Source organism: Phalangium opilio, unplaced genomic scaffold (genome assembly GCF_054372755.1).
Source record: "Phalangium opilio isolate 3A_F unplaced genomic scaffold, DU_Popi_V2 ptg000048l_1, whole genome shotgun sequence".
Taxonomy (NCBI): domain Eukaryota; kingdom Metazoa; phylum Arthropoda; class Arachnida; order Opiliones; family Phalangiidae; genus Phalangium; species Phalangium opilio.
This window is the reverse complement of record NW_028324170.1, coordinates 4,219,631-4,238,052: the sequence shown is the minus strand read 5'-3', so window position 1 is coordinate 4,238,052 and position 18,422 is coordinate 4,219,631. Positions and strand designations below refer to the sequence as shown.

At 34.1% G+C, this 18,422-nt stretch overlaps 4 protein-coding genes across 7 annotated transcripts; 3 read left to right on the top strand and 1 right to left on the bottom strand.

Moving 5' to 3' along the window:
* Positions 1-1,243: 1,243 nt before the first annotated feature.
* On the top strand, positions 1,244-4,437 carry LOC149673816 (uncharacterized). Of its 3 annotated transcripts, none has more exons than XM_089839567.1 (6): positions 1,244-1,553; positions 2,199-2,343; positions 2,422-2,488; positions 3,328-3,540; positions 3,624-3,635; positions 3,715-4,437. In XM_089839567.1, exons 2-6 carry the CDS (start codon positions 2,255-2,257, stop codon positions 4,435-4,437), a joined length of 1,104 nt encoding a protein of 367 aa, XP_089695693.1. In that variant the 5' UTR covers positions 1,244-1,553; positions 2,199-2,254. The 3 variants fall into 3 exon arrangements, with proteins under 3 accessions (XP_089695693.1, XP_089695691.1, XP_089695692.1); XM_089839566.1 differs by having other exon boundaries at positions 1,276-1,387; positions 1,523-2,343; XM_089839565.1 differs by having other exon boundaries at positions 1,244-2,343.
* An 83-nt stretch (positions 4,438-4,520) lies between these two features.
* Positions 4,521-9,169, top strand: LOC149673815 (uncharacterized). Its single transcript, XM_089839568.1, has 4 exons — positions 4,521-5,058; positions 5,444-5,844; positions 5,915-5,961; positions 6,496-9,169. The coding sequence occupies exons 1-4, from the start codon at positions 4,521-4,523 to the stop codon at positions 6,701-6,703; spliced, it is 1,194 nt and encodes a 397-aa protein (XP_089695694.1). The 3' UTR covers positions 6,704-9,169.
* Positions 9,170-9,412: 243 nt separating this feature from the next.
* On the top strand, positions 9,413-13,037 carry Tbce (Tubulin-binding cofactor E). Of its 2 annotated transcripts, none has more exons than XM_089839563.1 (12): positions 9,413-9,575; positions 9,880-10,033; positions 10,092-10,176; positions 10,238-10,426; positions 10,502-10,690; positions 10,771-11,049; positions 11,109-11,238; positions 11,314-11,463; positions 11,546-11,771; positions 11,904-11,963; positions 12,556-12,647; positions 12,732-13,037. In XM_089839563.1, exons 2-12 carry the CDS (start codon positions 9,907-9,909, stop codon positions 12,822-12,824), a joined length of 1,620 nt encoding a protein of 539 aa, XP_089695689.1. In that variant the 5' UTR covers positions 9,413-9,575; positions 9,880-9,906; the 3' UTR covers positions 12,825-13,037. The 2 variants fall into 2 exon arrangements, with proteins under 2 accessions (XP_089695689.1, XP_089695690.1); XM_089839564.1 differs by having other exon boundaries at positions 9,502-9,575; positions 9,868-10,033.
* A 1,643-nt stretch (positions 13,038-14,680) lies between these two features.
* On the bottom strand, positions 14,681-17,587 carry LOC149673813 (deubiquitinase DESI2). Its single transcript, XM_089839558.1, has 7 exons — positions 17,379-17,587; positions 17,005-17,189; positions 16,869-16,941; positions 16,701-16,794; positions 16,548-16,630; positions 16,413-16,471; positions 14,681-16,344 (listed from the first exon to the last, which is right to left on the bottom strand). Exons 2-7 carry the CDS (start codon positions 17,041-17,043, stop codon positions 16,159-16,161), a joined length of 534 nt encoding a protein of 177 aa, XP_089695684.1. The 5' UTR covers positions 17,044-17,189; positions 17,379-17,587; the 3' UTR covers positions 14,681-16,158.
* Between the last annotated feature and the right edge of the window lie 835 nt (positions 17,588-18,422).

The window sequence follows — 18,422 nt, the reverse complement described above, 5'->3', positions numbered from 1 at the left end:
AAAGCGTATAGAAAACCATGGTTTTCTATACGCTTTTGCTAGCACGAACTACTATATAGAGTGGTACTGAGAAGGGAGGAGCTACGGGGACGTGACGTCAATATTGGTAGTCTAAATTGTATGGCCTGAACTAACGACTAACGCGAATATGGTCGCCAAAACCGAGGTAAGGGATAGGAGGGTGTGACGTCACGAGAAAGTTCGTGGTAGCAGACTATTTGCGAGTTCATCATAAGTTTATGAGATATGTTCCGTAAGTTTGTCACTGGTTACAAACTGGAGCTTGTCGTGAAGTGACGTAGGTCATAGATTCTCATATAGCGACGCCTGGTGAGACGCTTTCAAATGCTTATAAAGACTAAATAGGAAGATGGACTGCAAAACTGTGTGTAGTCAATGCTCGATTGTCGTTCTCGAACTAGCTCGAGCTGTAAGTTTCTAGCATTACGAAGTATAATACTTATGGAACGTATCTTATAAACTTATGGTTCGTGTTATGCTACCTATTTTTACCCACAACCTACTGACTTTTCTCGGTTTTCTACAAATAGATGTGAGTTGAAATTGGTTTGGGAAAATGACTTTAGGCGGTCGGGGAATTTTGAAATGAAAACTGTGGCAACCCTTTCAAGTAAAATAAATCTTCATTAAGTTTACTATGAAATTACCATAAAGTAGTGCTTGTCTAAACTTCACTTCATAGACAAGCTAATAAAAACCAGAGCAACGCTAATATCGCCATTATTACCACGAAGATACTAAACAACCAAACTTAATGAAGATCTATTTTACTTTAACTAGTTAATCAATTAGTGTTGTCCCTGATTTTATTTTCCAGCTCGAGTGAAAAGAAAAATTGATCGGTCTTCAAGATGCAATTGGGTGTTGTTGTTGTTGATGACGAGGAGTGAGAGGAGGCGGACGAGAATTGTGTTTCCGATGACGCAAAATGATGCAAGCGCATGATAGAGTCTCCATCGACGAAAAGTCTTTTGCTTGCGAAATTTGCTGGAGACGTTACTCGCGCGAATCTGATTTAAAATCTCATCTCTGGATTCATACCCAAGAATCAAAGACCTTCTCGTGCGATATTTGTCACAGAGCTTTCCCTTGCCTCAACAGTAGAAATAACCATTTCCGCAGGACGCACAAAGAAGAAAACGTCTCTAGTCCTCAAAGTTGCGCCGGAGGTCACTCGGCTCATACGGTCCAACCCTTACCAATTGTCCCGACGAGAGACTCTAGGGTTGTGGTCGAAAGTAATAGTCAAGTGGCTAACTCGTCAACCGGAAGTAGTAATAGTAACAATAGAGGAAAACACAGCGCACCGTGTTTGGTTTGCGGCAAAACATTCGCATTTCGTAGCTATATAAAAATTCATCAAACTGTAAGGGGTTTTATTGTATCATCGATAACAGGGTTCATTTAACTGGTTATAGTTAGTTATATCCAGTTTTTAAGAACCCTGGGTTTAGTCAATTTATATTATTTAGTTTTTAATGTTATCTCGGGTTCTAATTAGGTTCACACTAAAGAAAAACCATATGGATGCGGTTAGTTTTATCAGATTCATGCTCCTTAAGTTAGCATTGGTTATTAGCAAAAGCAAATTAAAATAATAGAAAGTGGAACGTCAGGAAAGCTGAATCTGGTTATTTTCTTGACGTCGCGGATAAATTTAAGAAATAAAACGTAATATTGAACTAGAGCAGTGATTGGCCGCCAGCAGAGACTTGCACGGACTGAATTTTTCAGGCCCGATCTGAGCCCGGGCCCGTTACATGTAGTGCAGTTGGTATTTCTTTCTTTTTTCTTATCGTCAATGAATTGCGTTCATCTTTGCTTTAGCGTTGTCGTCACAACGTCACATTTAAATATATTCATTTAAATTATCTTTCATTTGAATTTTTAATTAATGGAGAACCAAGTCAAGCCCGGCCCGAATCTTAAAAAATAAAGAAAGTCCGGCCCCATAATTTCCAAAATTTTTAAAACCCTACCCGACCCAGCCCAATAAAATTTCCAAATTTGGAGAGCCCGACTCGACATGCGCAGAAAAGAAACATCAATTCCAGTGCCTAGCACACTTTCTATTATTTCTATTTGCATTTGTTACTAGTCGTGCGTACCTATGCAATATATCATGTGGTTTAGTATTCAGGGAGATTTATGGGTTTGTATTGTTAACAATGAAACAGATTTGTGTCACAAGAAGTTTTCTCAACCCAGTAGCCGTAATAGGCATCGTAAAGAAATGCACCGCGAAAAAAATGCTCTCGGTGAATTACCGCCTAAAGTTGGACCACCTTGTAGTGTTTGTGGCAAGATTTTCCCTTGCAAAAGGTGATAAGCCAATAGATAAACTTTTCCTTTAGAAGTTCATATTATCAAATTGTAATAAATTTCCTTGTCACTATATAGTTTACTAGAAATTCACAACCGAGTTCATACGAAAGAGAGACCATATTCTTGCGATCTATGCTTTAAGGTTAGAAAAACTGTCATATGTTCTTGAATTTCTTCTTCTAAGTTCTTTAGATATTGTCCCAGCTTGTCTACCTTTCAACTTTACTATAAATAACGTACAATAAGTATGGTACGTACTTTACATTGCTTATTAAGGAAAATTTGTTTCCGTTATCGGTGTTTTGCCTGAAAACTGGTTCATAATTCTGGGCAGTTCGAAAACCGTTCGTATTACCCCAGAAGTATATAACACTTCTCTTCGAGGGAAGTGTACCACAAAGCGGGGTAGTTGTAACGTGATTCTTCCCAACATCCCTTTACATTTGGAGCAAGGTTACTAAACCGAATCACATACGCGATAAATAGTTCCCTCATCATTACTCTATTAGCGATAAACTATTTTCCAAGGCGCATGCGCTTGTGAATTTTTGTCCCACGTCAAGACAATCGAGGTTTATGGGTTGATTGCTGAGGAATTAGTACCAAACAGTTATACAATTCACCCCACCACGGTGCGATGCCCATCTGAAGTTTGATGAGAAGGAAAGGAAACAAAAAGGGGTCAGCCCGGGAAGAATCATGTTACATAACTGAAGTATTAAGAGGATGCAGAGTGTCATCCTTCTTCAATTATCCCCTTCTGATATTACTGGCTCCTTGGTTTTGCCCCACCCAAAAGGGGTGATTTCTTTTCTACCAAAGAGCTCTAGTTTTGATTGGCAACAAAATAAATAAAGAGTGTCATACGTATTGTTGTTGGTTACTTAGACAAGCGAAGCGCCAGGGGAAGATATCTAATTAAAACTTAGTTGACAATTAATCGTTGACCCCTTGGGTGATAATTAAGTCTTTGTTTTGAAGACTTTCACGCAAGTCAGCAGTAGAAATTTTCACCTACGCAAAGTTCATAAAGAGGTAAGCATTGTTACTCCACTAAATCAAAACCAGAGCCAACTGCAATTGGGCATATCTTCCGAACAAACACATCAAAACGTTAACGAAAATCAACAACGTAAAAATTCACCTCCCTGCGGTGTTTGTGGCAAGACCTTTGCCTTCAAAAACTATTTGGAAGTACGCTTTTGTATAAATAAAACCCTTAATTAGTTTCGAATTAAATCTCACACTAACGATGTATAATTTTACATGCCGATCAGGTTCACCAACGGGTAAAATTATTTACTTTAGGAAATAAGTTTATTAGTGACAAATATATTAATAAATTTATCGAATAAACCCGATTAACAGGTTCATAGCAAAGAAAAACCGTATAACTGCGATCTTTGCGGGAAAACATTCAGCCAAGCATCGAGTCGAAATTTTCATCGTCGTAGAATACATAAAGAAGCTCCCTCACCGAACGCGTCTCATTCGCATACGTCTCACGGTAATTCTCATATCCCTGGACAGTTTAGCACCCAAGAACAGTTACGTCAAGAATTGAGAGAGGAGTTGCGACAGGAACAACTACGGCAAGAGTTACGCGAAGAATTACGGCAAGAAATCCGGCAAGAGTTGCGACAGGAGCAAGACAGTCGTCAACAGAATCACCGTTTGGAAAGTTTGAGATTGGAAAGTATACGTCAAGAAAATTTACTAAGACACGAGAATTTACGTCACGATTTGACGTCGTCGGACAATTTACGACACGAGAATATATCTCCCGAAAGTCTTCGTCACGAAACGTTACGACACGAATCGTTGAGACAACCTTTGAGACACGATAGTAACTTAACCCTAGAAAATTTGCGCAATCAGGAACATTTACGACAACAAGAACAACTGAGGTCAATCGGGACACCTCAACCTCAATCGAACAATAATAGTCACGTGTCCCAAGCATCGACGCCTCAACCGTTAGCTTTGTGTTTGCAACCTCAACCTCCTCATACGCATCCTGGTTCGGTGCACTCGGACAATAAAGGGTTTAATTGCAAAGGGTGTACGAATAACTTCGGTGGTTATATGTGAAAAAGTATTTTAACTTAAACGAAACGAATTAACTATTTAATCTAAGCAGTCCAACGCATTTACATTTAATCACGGATAGGAGAATGGACAGTTCTCAGGGTCGTCTTCTAGGCGTCCCTCAACCTCAAGACACATTTCACGCTGGTCTTTGGACCGAAAGTTTCGATATCAAAGATAAGATAACCGGGCGCGATAATTACACCGGGTGTTGTCGGTGCGAAGTTTGCCATAAACTCTTCACGCGTCTCGGTGACTTAAAATCGCATTTGTGGATTCACACCAAACAGAAACCTTACGGTACAAGTACCGTAGTTAGTGGACATCCAGCTCATAATAGTCATCAATCGAGTATTAAAAGTAATCATAACCATAGACGAAAAGGGAACAGTGTTCGAGAAGGTTCCCCCGCGAGTACCGGTGAACATCAACACGACATACAATCTTCAAATCAACAGTCGCAATCGCAAGCGCACGGACATACTTGTCACCACCATCACCATCATATTCAGAACGAATTGTTACAAGGACATCACAGTTCTGATCATATTCATACGTCAACTGTTCAACAGCATCACGTGGTTCAAAATTTATCGCACGCTACACAGGGACAACATCACGTAGGTAAGTTAAAACTTGGTAATTCTAAAGAGCATAATTTTTGCGATGTGAGCATAGTGACCTACCACCGCGACGGTGACCGCACCTATCTTTAAACAATGCTTTCGAGTCACCAACTAAACGCAGATCCTAATTTTTAACGTCTTCCCAAGCGCCTAGCTTTAGACAATGAATTCAGAAATTAAATTTAGAATGACTTATTTTGATATTCAAGAATCCTAACGATCCCCTCGCTAGCGCATACCCCTCCCCTGGTTGGTTGTACAAAGCGTAGAGTTTCCCCTCCGCCATAGGGTTTATAACTTATGAGATGGACTACGTAAATCTAAAATGGAATAGCAAAATTATTCTGATCTCCTCTTTGCTGGTTGTTATGTAATTGTAACAGCAACGCAAAACGAAGATCACCGTAAACGTTCAAATCCTTGCGACACCTGCGGGAAATCTTTTTCTTTCTCCAATTACTTGTCCCTCCACAAGAGCGTACATACCAAGGAAAAAAATTTCTCCTGTGATCTGTGTCCCAAAAAGTTTTCGCAACCGAGTAGTCGCAACAGACATCGGAAGAAAACTCATAAACAAGAACGGTGCGAAGTTGAAACGACAACTTCGAGTGGTACTGTCAATATGTCTTCGCAACAGTCTCATCAGAGAAGTACAGCCAGTGCGGCGGCGTCAACTTCAAGTACAAACCACCATTCTTCATCATCGCAGAAGAAGAATTCCGATCCGTGTCAAGTGTGTGGTAAAATATTTGCGTTTAAAAATTACATGAAAAGTCATCTACGAGTAAGTATTAAGTCCTTTATTTTCATTGGTTATGGATTTTGTATTTAATTTTGGGGGTGACTTCTATTAGGTACATAGTAAGGAAAAACCGTACGCCTGTGATTTATGCTTTAGAAGGTATTTAATGACTCATTTAGTTAAAAAAAATACTCCCACGATTCATTAATAGCATCTTTCATTTCGGTTATCTATAAGTTCATAAGATATGTTCCATAAGTTTGTAACTGGTTACTGAGAGCTTGTCATGAAGTGATGTAGGTGAAACGTCAATTCACGCTTGTCGTTCTCGGACTAGCTCTTTGTACGTCCCTAGCATTACGAAGTATAGGTAGTGGCTTACTTATGGAACATATCTTATAAACTTATGGTACTACTCTATCCTCGTGACTGGTATCGCGAGTATATAAGGGTATAATTTAGAATTTATGGCTAGCTGTTGCTTCTATTTGCATTTGCTATAAGGAACGTCGTGAGAGTATCTAGCGAGTTATACATAGTTTTCAGACTAGGAGGATTGATAACATTAACACCAGGAAGCCAGGCTACTTTAAGGACAAAATGCATAATCAAGTAGCCTGGCCTACTCGTGTAAATGGTATCAGTTCTCCTAGTTTGAAAACTATGTATTAAAACAATTGGGTCGTTTTTAAGATTTACACAAGCTAGTAGTCGCAATTTTCATCGTAAGAGAATGCACAAAGATGCTAGTTTAATAGAACCCACCCCTCAACAAATGGCTATGCAACCTCCAGTCACGTCATCATTGCCACCAAATCAACCACAAAGTCATGACGAAAAACCACCCGCGACATTTCACTGTAAGACGTGCGTGCCTACTTATACACCTTACAAACAATAACATAACATAACGTGATTCGTACGAATCATTCTCTCTAATCATAACGCAACATTACGCCTCGATCCACGTTTGAGTGAACAATTTTCGAGATTTTGTGAACCGAATTCAATCAAAAAACTGTTCAAATTTAGTGTGAGATAAAAAAACACTAATTCGTGACACGTGAACTTTATTACACATATCCATTATGTTATGGATCTCATTTTTAATGTGAGTGACGCGTAACGTGTGAAATTATCATACTATTTCATTCCTAAACACTTCGAATTAACGCAAGATCCGAATTAAGAAAACAATTTCTCTTAAAAAATGTTAAGTTTTGAAAATTATTTAAACATCCAGAAAAGGTCCATGATTTAAATTAAAACGCGTGATGACAAAGTTTATTTCACGTATTTTAGTGTAAAATATGAATTTAATTATTTTAAAGTAGTCTGCTAGAAAATACTCAATTTTTTGAACGTATTAATTAGGCTTAGAAACCAAATTTCACCAGCGACCTTTTGACCTTTTCTGGTTTAAAAAAAAAATGACGAATTAAACAGGCAAAAACAGGGCAAATTTATAAATAAACGTTTGCGGGAAAAAAATATTTAAAAATTTACAATATTATTAAAGAAACGAGAATTAATAAACACAGGGTAAACAAACTATCCAAAACCAAAACAAATCACGCTAATCCCTCAAACAAGTCAATTTTGAGGTGGTTATTAAACCAAACCGGATTATATATATAAAAAAAATTATATCAAAAATAAAATTCCAAGTCGAGTTAGGCTTAAGTACTATATTTCCGAAACGGTGCTTAAAAAGATAAAAGTTAATAATTAGAAGGTACATTTTTGCAATAAGGTGTGAATAGTGTTTAGACAATTACGAAAGTCATGAATTTATAAGTCATGAACTTTGAAAGCGTTTAAAAAAAAAACAAAATTAGTTATCGGTAGTATTAAAAGTTGGTCTAACTCATTAGACAGCCATTTTGTCTATATATATAATATTCGTATGTTAATGAAACATATGAAAACTCACGAATAGGTATTATACACATATATATATTTGGCAATATTAATTTTTTTATTTATATATACCTCATGTTTAATGAAATCCTCATCCGAATTAGCATCCGAATTTCATGATACATGACATATTCAAAACCCAAAATCAACCGAATTCTCTCATTCATGAGTTATCTCTTAGAGAAAGAAGCTTGTATAAGCCCAGATAAAATATGAAATCAAGCTCCGAATTATTAATTTTATTGACATCAGCTATTAAATCACGAATGTTAAACATTTTTGTATTAAGAAATTGTCCCGGGCCATAACATAACTACAGGTATAAATATTTTCTTAAAACACAAACATGCAAACAAACAAACATTCCACTCATGTGGGTAAACTCATAGCTTAAATAAATCTTAACATAACACGGGTACAAACACTCATAAAACGCAAAATAGAATAAAAATAAAATAAAAATTAATTTTTACATATTTCTACTAGAAAATGCAACAAACAAATAACATTTCTAAAAATAGCGTAAACTTAAACAATTTCTTAATACAAATTTTTTAATCGGGTTATTTATTTAATTAAAAGTGATAAACAGTTGTATATTAAACTAATTAGATTAATAAACTTGATCACTAAATGAGTTTTCTTGTTAGAAATAAATCCGATCCTGCCATGTGGGTTTAATTTACGCAATTTATAAGATGGCAAAAGATGATGATTATTGAACTCTTTAGCTCGCGTCTAACCTTTTCTCACCATGCAAAAACACGCTACCATTACCCCCCCCCCCCTGAAATTAACTGACAGTATCATTGTGTCCAAATGTGAATTATAATTAAACGTGATTGTATTTAAATTAAATGCTAGGATATTTCAAACAAAATCCTTCTCAAATCCTGAAGATTTTTAAAATTTAGGCTTAGGTTGTGTTTAGAATTTTTATTCTCCTTATGTTTGACCTTTGACCTTGCTCCACTAAATACTTCATTCTGAAATGTGAAAAACCACCCTTTGTCAGAGATTTGTGACGTTTTTTACGTCATTGTTTTATTTGTTACGATTTAAAACATTTCTCTAGGCGAAATGTGAGGTCACAAAATGTGCTACGAACCGAATTACGTATTTAATATCAGTTTTTATTTATTTACATTAAACTTTTTTTATTGAATTAATTGTGCCTTTTTATTTTTAAAAGTCAAAGTTTAACAACTATATATATAAAAGCAAAAAAAAAAAAGAAAATTAAATATGCAAATTATATTGTCAGAAATACGTTTTGTTTTTTGTTGATTCGTGTGTTAAATTTGTGAAAAAGTTCCTGATAATGAATGGGCCTATCATTTGTTTACGTCATTCGTGTGTTTTATCAATCGAAATTGTCATTATTTATCACTTGTTTTATGTAATTTTCATTATGAAATGATTTTAAAATAAATCATTTTCATTGCAATTTGGTGTCTTGGATTTACGAGTAACGTCATTAATACAGTTTTCACCAGCTTGTTTCATTCTTCCACCATGGAGCAATATTCGAAACGACTCACCTACACTTTATACTCCTCTCACCATTGAGTTGAGAAAAGTACCACCACTACATCACGCGCTTGTGGCGCCATCCCGGTGCAACCAAGGGAACTAAAAGAAAAGGCGGGAAGACCCAATTAACCACCATATCACGCGCTTGTGGCGCCATCCCAGTGCAACCAAGGGAACTAAAAGAAAATGACGTATCCAATCACGTAAAGTGACGTAATAGAAATTTAAAACAATCGTCTGCTTAAGTTGACCACGAAAATCATCCGAGCTGTGTCAGCCTGTCAGTTCATTTCCTTGTGGGAGTTGTTTCAAGTTTATACGTAAGTTAAATACTTTTATTATATATGTATGGTAGTTAATTGCTTAAATTTAACTCTAATAATGTGAGTGAAGGTTGAAGAGTATAATTTAAAAAGTAATCCAATCAGGAAATCACTTCATCTGTTGGTAATACTAAGCCTTGGTCATCCTGTTTTGGTGAACCAACACCCAAAAACCTCTTGTGTTCTATTAGTTTAATTGTTAAACCTAATATTCGTGTAGTAAATCAATTTAATTGATGAAGCATAAAAATTTTCGTTATAAATACACAGAATTTAATTGCAATTAAAGTTAAATATTTAGAAAGAGGCCTTGACACCATTATCAGTCATGATTATGCGTGAAGTGGTGTCTGATCAAGCATTATGTCAAAATATACCTAAAGTTGGTTCAATAGTTGATGTTGATGGAGTTAGGGGTACCGTACGATACTTTGGCGAAGTTAAAGGCACCAAAGGTTAGTTTAATCTCTTAATGCTCATCAACATCAAATTAAATGGTCAGTGTTTATGAAGGTTTTTGGGTTGGCATTGAATGGCTAAACCCAGAAAGAGGGAAACACGATGGAATTTATAATGGTATTCGTTATTTTTCTACAAGGTATGATTAACCAGATGTTTTGGAGAAATTAAGGCCTAATTTATCGTAACTTTTTAATTAGACACCCAACATCTGGGTCATTTGTTAGACCTCAAAGGGTTAATTTGGGAATATCTATAAAGGATGCTATATTAGAACGTTACGGTGACCCTGAAGTTGTAGTTATGCCTGAAGAAGATCGTAAAATCTCAAAATCTTTTGATAAAGTTATTGAATTTGTTGGTGCCGAGAAAATGACCAAGAAAATTAAGTCAGTTTTTGGTTATTTAATATTTATTTTTAAACCAAAGTAAATTTTATTAAAATGTTCTAATCCGTTTCATAGTCAACTTGCCAATTTAAATATTGCCTCTTTAAAAAACGCTCTTATAAATGGAACTCCGAAAAATGATGATTTAGAATCTTTGGTTCCAAATTTGACAGAGCTGGATCTCTCCTCAAATTTGATTAATAGTTGGGAAATGGTGGCTAATATTGTGAAACAACTCCCAAATTTACATTCTCTAATTTTAAAGTAATTTACATCCTGAAATAGAATAAGATGATTTAATTTTTCTACAAAATTTCAATTGTAATAATAAATATATTTTACAGCGATAATTCTTTGATTATTCCAAATAATCCCGAAGAATTTGTTGATGTCTTTAAAAACTTAAAGACTTTGGTCTTAAATCGAATGAATTATACGTGGAATGATATTGTTACTTGTTCCACTATGTGGCCTAATTTGCAAGGACTTGTTATAAGCGAAAATAATATTACGGAATTTGGACAGGGCTCTCTAAAATACCTCGAACGCTTGACTTCGTTAGATCTATCGTTAAACTCTATTGAATATTGGGAAAATATTTTGAAATTAGGCCAATTACCAAAGTATATTAAATTAATTAAAATTAACAATTAGATTTAGGATTAATCAGTTTTATCTTTAGATTAGCCGAATTGAATCTATCTGATTGCAATATTTCTAATATTTTATTTGATGACTGCTCGACTGGCTCCAAAACTAAATATTTTCAAACCCTGGAAATTCTCAATTTATCGCGAAATAATTTGGATTCTGTACGTTATTATTAATTACTAGATTTAATTGAAAGTAACATACGTAATACCATTAATTAATTATTTAAATTGTAGTGGTTAGACGTAGCTGAGCTTGGAAAACTGCCAAACCTGAAAAAGCTTAAAATCTGCGGAAATCCCGTTATGATGCTTGAAAGTTGGGAAACAAGTCGACAATTGGTTATTGCCAAACTTGAGAATATTACGTGTTTAGACGCGGTTGAAGTACGATAATTGTTTTGTTTCACTTTTATTAAACACTTCTATAGAAGATTTTGCGTAAATTATTAATTAATTTTCTTTACAGATTAGTAGACAAGAACGTAAAGGAGCTGAAGTCGACTATTTGAAGAAATTCCATAAGGAATATTCTAGTTTAGGAGGAAACGGAACTGGAGACGCTCAAAATAAACTCAATGAAAAATTTGAATTTGCCAGACTTCATCCAACATATGCTAAACTAGTTAAAATTTATGGTGCTGCTGAGGAACACGAAACTGGTGTTAAAAACGTCACGAAAATCTCTGTAATGAGTATCCTTTTAAAATAATAGTATAATAAATAACTTTATCAGGGTTGCCAAATGTCAAATTAAACCTTAAAGTTTTTTATGTCTGGCAACCCTGTTTTTTGAATCACAAAATCCCTTAACGTTAAATTCAAAGATTTGGTTTTAAATTGTCCACAATTAACAGAAAAGAAACAAATAACTAAAAAATTTCCTGGTAAGTATTAAATCTTAAACGCCTTAAAGGGTTAGTGACACCAAAAATCAAAATTTTTAAAATTAAACCATTGCAATCCTATCCGAAAGAACAAATCTTCTTGATTCAGAATATGCAGTTTATAATTTCTTTCTGATTTTTTAAGTCTTATTCAAAACCTACTTACTGAATTTTATCCAACCATTCTATCAATTTAAAATTGAGGTACCCCTGGTGACGTCACGATCGAGAGCACGTGAGCACATGCCCCGAACTCTTTATCAGCAGCTTAGGCGCTAAACCAATAATTAGGCTTAGCATTTGCAAGGAGAAATGACAAATGCTTCACGCGCTTTCCTAGCAAACGGTACCCTTAATGACGTCACCAGGGGTACAAATACATTTCTTTGTTTTGAAGTATGTTCAAAGGTGGGTTTTCTTTTTCATATTACAAAAAGAATAAATTTATTTGAATCGTTTCACTTGGGATATAAGCTTATTATAACCCAATAGATGTTTAGAAACCAAAACTAGCCATTTTTCAAAAAAGGTGTCTCTAACCCTTTAAAGGTTTTATTAATGAATTTATTAATTAAAGATGTTTTTACTTTAGCAACTATGACTTTAGGAAAATTAAAGTCAATGGTTCATCGTTTATTCAAAATCGATGTTGGAGATTTGAAGTTAACATATTCGACTTCTGGGGTGAATATAACGCTTTTTTTATGTATTACATAAACGTTTTACGAAGTTCTCTTAAATATCTGGATATTTTTGCATCATTGGCAGAATCCAGGAACATTTTATAGTCTGGATAACGATTTACAGACACTTTCATTCTTTCAACTGAAAGACGGTGATATTATTAATGTTGATTTGTGAAAAAAATAACAAAAAAAAAAACCTAAAAATAATTCCTTAAATGATTTATTTTTGTTTTTAATATCAATAACTAATTGCAAAGGCTTATTAAGGAATAATATTAATTAAACAGTAAAAGAAATTTCTATTTGTAACAAGTTTCTTCTTTGAAAGCTTCAAAACATCATTTGATAAATTAATTATTATTTAGATTAAATCATTTTTTAAACTTAATTTTAGACTATTATTATTATTATTAATTAGGCTTAAATTGTTCAGGCGTTTAAGAAAGTTGGAGAGAAGAAAAACAACCAAATAGTAGACCAAACTAGGCTTAACACATTGTAGACCAAACTAGGCTTAACACATTGTAGACCAAACTAGGCTTAACACATTGTAGACCAAACTAGGCTTAACACATTGTAGACCAAACTAGGCTTAACACATTGTAGACCAAACTAGGCTTAACACATTGTAGACCAAACTAGGCTTAATACATTGTAGACCAAACTAGGCTTAACACATTGTAGACCAAACTAGGCTTAACACATTGTAGACCAAACTAGGCTTAACAAAGAGTTGACCAAACTAGGCTTAACAAAGAGTTGACCAAACTAGGCTTAACAAAGAGTTGACCAAACTAGGCTTAACAAAGAGTAGACCAAACTAGGCTTAACAAAGAGTTGACCAAACTAGGCTTAACAAAGAGTTGACCAAACTAGGCTTAACAAAGAGTTGACCAAACTAGGCTTAACAAAGAGTAGACCAAACTGGGTTTAACAAAGAGTAGACCAAACTGGGCTTAACAAAGAGTAGACCAAACTGGGCTTAACAAAGAGTAGACCAAACTGGGCTTAACAAAGAGTAGACCAAACTGGGCTTAACAAAGAGTAGACCAAACTGGGCTTAACAAAGAGTTGACCAAACTAGGCTTAACAAAGAGTTGACCAAACTAGGCTTAACAAAGAGTTGACCAAACTAGGCTTAACAAAGAGTTGACCAAACTAGGCTTAACAAAGAGTTGACCAAACTAGGCTTAACAAAGAGTAGACCAAACTAGGCTTAACAAAGAGTTGACCAAACTAGGCTTAACAAAGAGTTGACCAAACTAGGCTTAACAAAGAGTTGACCAAACTAGGCTTAACAAAGAGTAGACCAAACTGGGTTTAACAAAGAGTAGACCAAACTGGGCTTAACAAAGAGTAGACCAAACTGGGCTTAACAAAGAGTAGACCAAACTGGGCTTAACAAAGAGTAGACCAAACTGGGTTTAACAAAGAGTTGACCAAACTAGGCTTAACAAAGAGTTGACCAAACTAGGCTTAACAAAGAGTTGACCAAACTAGGCTTAACAAAGAGTAGACCAAACTGGGTTTAACAAAGAGTAGACCAAACTGGGCTTAACAAAGAGTAGACCAAACTGGGCTTAACAAAGAGTAGACCAAACTGGGCTTAACAAAGAGTAGACCAAACTGGGCTTAACAAAGAGTAGACCAAACTGGGCTTAACAAAGAGTAGACCAAACTGGGCTTAACAAAGAGTAGACCAAACTGGGTTTAACAAAGAGTAGACCAAACTGGGCTTAACAAAGAGTAGACCAAACTGGGCTTAACAAAGAGTAGACCAAACTGGGCTTAACAAAGAGTAGACCAAACTGGGCTTAACAAAGAGTAGACCAAACTGGGCTTAACAAAGAGTAGACCAAACTGGGCTTAACAAAGAGTAGACCAAACTGGGTTTAACAAAGAGTAGACCAAACTGGGCTTAACAAAGAGTAGACCAAACTGGGCTTAACAAAGAGTAGACCAAACTAGTTATTAATTTATTATTAAGCTCAGGCGTTTAAGAAAGTTGGAGAGAAGAAAAACCACGAAACATTCTGGTATTTTTAAAAATATTTATTGAAAAATTGAAAGTTTTTATAAAGTGATAATAATTTCAACATTCTTTTCTTTCAGTTATTTAATACTGTCGTTAAAACCTGAAATTTTAATTAGTTTTATTGGGATTTTAACATTTTTTCTTTTAAGATGGGAAAGGTTATTTTAAATATTTATATTTTGGAAGAACAAATATTGTAGGGTTTATTATCTAGTCAAAACGAGTTTAAATAGATCTAATTAGGTTAATTACTAATCGATAAAATTATTTAAATGGTGGGATTAGATTAACTATGGTTAATTTTAAATGTTTATTTATACATTAGGATTGGGTATTAAGTAATTTAACTAATTTAGAAGATTATTTATACAAAATAATTACCATTAATTAATTAATCTATTCTAACGTTTATTAACAACAACGCATCACGCACAAACACGTTATTTAGTAGTAGTAGTTATTTTATTTAAAAGAATAAGTTATTCTAGCCGTAACAAATGCATTCATTTTGTTTTTGTTTTTTTTAAAAAGTTTCGGATGTTTTGTTTGTTTGTTTGTTGTTCAAAAGAAGACACTTAGTTTTTATTTTAGTTTAAAAACTTGACTGTAGTGAATCACTGCAAAAACTCTTAACACATTCACTCAAGGGGGAAATTAATTAAATTAGTTAAAAACAAATGAATTAATTCAATTAACCTAATCTATACTAAGTTTGAATATATTACACACGAATGATGCGAGATTTGAGGCATCTTTGGTATTTTGAGGCCTTTTTATTGTTGTTTAAACTGTGTTAATCTCACATTAACAAAACCTATTTAATTTTACAGCCTCTTAATTAATTTGAGCATATTCTTTTACTGTGGCACAAAAGATTATTTTTGCATCAGCTTTGCTGCACTTTTTCCCGCTCAATTTTCGTTTGTTATCTTTGGCTAACATTAACGGTAACTATCTCTTTTTTTTTCTTTAGGTTAAAAACATTTAAATTTAAATTTTGCTATAATTTATTATTTAATTTTATTTTTTTGACACAATTTTTGAACTGTTTTTCTCAGTTTTTTTTTTTTTTTGCCAATTATCTCTGACAATTTTTACTATGGGGGAATTTTTTAAAATATTACTAGCACCCTGATTATCCAAAGTTACGCAAAAAATTATTTGAAATAATTTTTAAAAAAATTATATTGGAAGTTTTGAATTTGATTTGATTTGAACTATGGATGTTTTTAAAATAACTTCTAACTTGTGACGTTTAAATTTTAATTAAGATAATCATTCATTAACCTCGTTAAACCCTTGGTCTTTTAATTTCCCACCCATTTTTTTTTATATTGTTTTAAAAGTGTTATATTATTTATCAAGTTCATTGTATAAAAAAATGCAAATTTGTTGCTTTTTTTAGTATAATTTCTTTTTTTTTTTTTCCTAGAAGATATTTAAGGCAACACGATTGTTAAATTATTTTCTTAATTCACAAGCGATGATCCGGGGTTGGTTGAGAATGAGATCGCTCTGAATTTTCCATATTTTCTAAGGACGCTTGAAGAGCGATTGGAGTTAACCACTCTTTAGGTAAACATCGTTGCAAAAATGGGACGCAAGATGAAAAATAAGCTAGACGATTCACCCAACTTGGAATCTCTTTACCGCACAGAAACTTTGAAAAGGAATGTGAGTCTAATTTTTGTTTCTAATGATTAAGGAAGGATTTATTTAATAATATACCAAAGTCATGGCTCCAGAAAAATGGTTGCAATTGCGATTCATTAAATGGTATCTATCTCCTAATTAAAATAATAAAATCGTTAGTTGAAATTAATTAATTAACTTTCTTGAGCTATAAAGATATTTAACAAAAACCTCTAAAGTCTTTCCCAAGTTCTTCGATAATTCTTCTAACATCAGGTTCGACAAAATCTGTATAACCAACTAATATACTTTGCCTTGAATAAATCAAACAATGATAAGTGACGCTTGCCCTTTAAATTAACAAAATAGTACAAAGGAACTGACTTGAACTTAAAATGATCTCCTAAATCCTCAGCATCTTTTGGGGTAATTTCAAATATGCCCGATGTTGGGTATGGATGACCACCATACGCGTATTCTAAAGAGTTTTTTTTTTATAACAGGTTTAAGATAATTTAACTATTCTTAATTTGAAATAAAAATTATTATTACCAGCTCCATAAACTTCTACCCCAGAATGAAATACACCTAATCCCAATGTAGATGTGTATTCATTTATCCAATACTACAGAGAAGGTTAATGATTGGATCAATTTCCTATTACTAATTAATATTTAAGCAATCATACCATATCATATATATTTAAAATGACAGGTTCACGAGCCATTGCTATTTATACACAGTAGTAGAATAAAAACTTGTTTTATACAAAGGTTTTCATTTGAAACCGTTAGTTTAAAAATTTAGATTCATTGGAAATCAAACTAAGTTTTTTTTCGTGTCATTTCTGTATCTGAAACCATTTAATTAGACCTAGAAAAAAAAATTAGAAGGCCATTCCTTGTTTGTTTCAAGGATTCAGGTAGAATTTTGAAAAACAACACTAAGAGACAATACGCTAAGCCTTGGTTTTTAACCATATTAGCCAACTTTAGGCTTAAATTTTGGGCCAAATAGTAGCTATTTTAAACTATTTACAAGTAAAGATGAACGATAACTCACACATCGTTATGGATGACCCAAATAGTTGTTTAAAATTAAGTATTAACACTTAAAAGTTTATATTTTTTAATTAGCCTTTGTTATATTATGCCGAGGTTTGTCTTTAGTTTGTGAATTTGACTGTTGCCACCATAGACATTAGAATACTAGCAGAAGGGAATAAGAGAGAAGGGAGACATTAGAGCCTGCTTTGGTAACGAGAGTCCAACCAAAGAGGGTAGAAAAGGGGGAGTAGAAGGCTTGGCTGGAGTGTTCTCGCTTTGAAAGTTTACCTCTAAGCTTCCGGTGTGCGCGCGCATCTTTCTCTGCCCCATTATTGGTTGAAATACGGTGAACCAGATATTAGGAGGGAAATATAACAAATAAATAAAAAAGAAAAGCGAGAACACCCAAAATGCCTTGCCAAAGCCGCTAGCTTCTACTCCCCCTCTTTCTACCCTCTTTGGTCCGACCAACCTCAAGAAAACCGCGAAAACTTTGCGCAAGTACACAGCTTTTAACCAATTTACTGCAAATATAGTTCTTAAGTTCTCCGCGGTATCAGGCGGCCTATTTGTCTGCTAGATTTTCATTCTCCAAAGGCTTAGGGCTGTCGATGTTTCGTTCTTGTGTAATTATAACCTCAAGTATGTATTTTATTGAAAATAATTTTTATTTTTTAATATTAATTCAGAATAATTAGTTTTCATCTATTTATTACCTTCAAATTATCTGATTTTGGTATGTTCTCAATTCCCGTGCATCTAAATTAATTGCACAGCTTGATTTCGTTTATCAACATGAAATTCGGTAATTTTTATCTCCTTCAATGTAAAGTTGTAAACAAAACTACTTTTTATAAGTCAACTGAGACATCACAGCTAAGACAAAAGTTAGATAGCCAATCAGTGAAGGGTAGTTGATTTGAGGTTAGTAAGACTGTTGTTACGAGTGTAAAACATTATGGAGATATAAAGTGTGTCCCTTCTCTCTTATTCCCTTTTGATACTAGTATCTCTATGATGGTGACAGCGCGGCGTTAAAAGCAGACGACACATATTGGTG

Bases quoted from the DNA above. Each gene is read 5' to 3' on its own strand.
- LOC149673816 (XM_089839565.1), top strand. From the start codon at position 2,132: ATGCAATATATCATGTGGTTTAGTATTCAGGGAGATTTATGGGTTTGT. The intron at 2,344-2,421 runs GTGATAAGCCAA...GTCACTATATAG, and splicing joins AAGATTTTCCCTTGCAAAAG to TTTACTAGAAATTCACAACC. The intron at 2,489-3,327 runs GTTAGAAAAACT...TTTGTTTTGAAG, and splicing joins CTTGCGATCTATGCTTTAAG to ACTTTCACGCAAGTCAGCAG.
- LOC149673815 (XM_089839568.1), top strand. From the start codon at position 4,521: ATGGACAGTTCTCAGGGTCGTCTTCTAGGCGTCCCTCAACCTCAAGAC. The intron at 5,845-5,914 runs GTAAGTATTAAG...GACTTCTATTAG, and splicing joins ACATGAAAAGTCATCTACGA to GTACATAGTAAGGAAAAACC. The intron at 5,962-6,495 runs GTATTTAATGAC...GTCGTTTTTAAG, and splicing joins TGTGATTTATGCTTTAGAAG to ATTTACACAAGCTAGTAGTC.
- Tbce (XM_089839563.1), top strand. From the start codon at position 9,907: ATGATTATGCGTGAAGTGGTGTCTGATCAAGCATTATGTCAAAATATA. The intron at 11,464-11,545 runs GTACGATAATTG...TTTTCTTTACAG, and splicing joins CGTGTTTAGACGCGGTTGAA to ATTAGTAGACAAGAACGTAA. The intron at 11,772-11,903 runs GTATCCTTTTAA...TTAAATTCAAAG, and splicing joins CACGAAAATCTCTGTAATGA to ATTTGGTTTTAAATTGTCCA.
- LOC149673813 (XM_089839558.1), bottom strand. From the start codon at position 17,043: ATGGCTCGTGAACCTGTCATTTTAAATATATATGATATG. The intron at 16,795-16,868 runs GTAATAATAATT...AAAACTCTTTAG, and splicing joins GGTAGAAGTTTATGGAGCTG to AATACGCGTATGGTGGTCAT. The intron at 16,345-16,412 runs GTATATTATTAA...TCCTTTTCAAAG, and splicing joins TTTCTGGAGCCATGACTTTG to TTTCTGTGCGGTAAAGAGAT.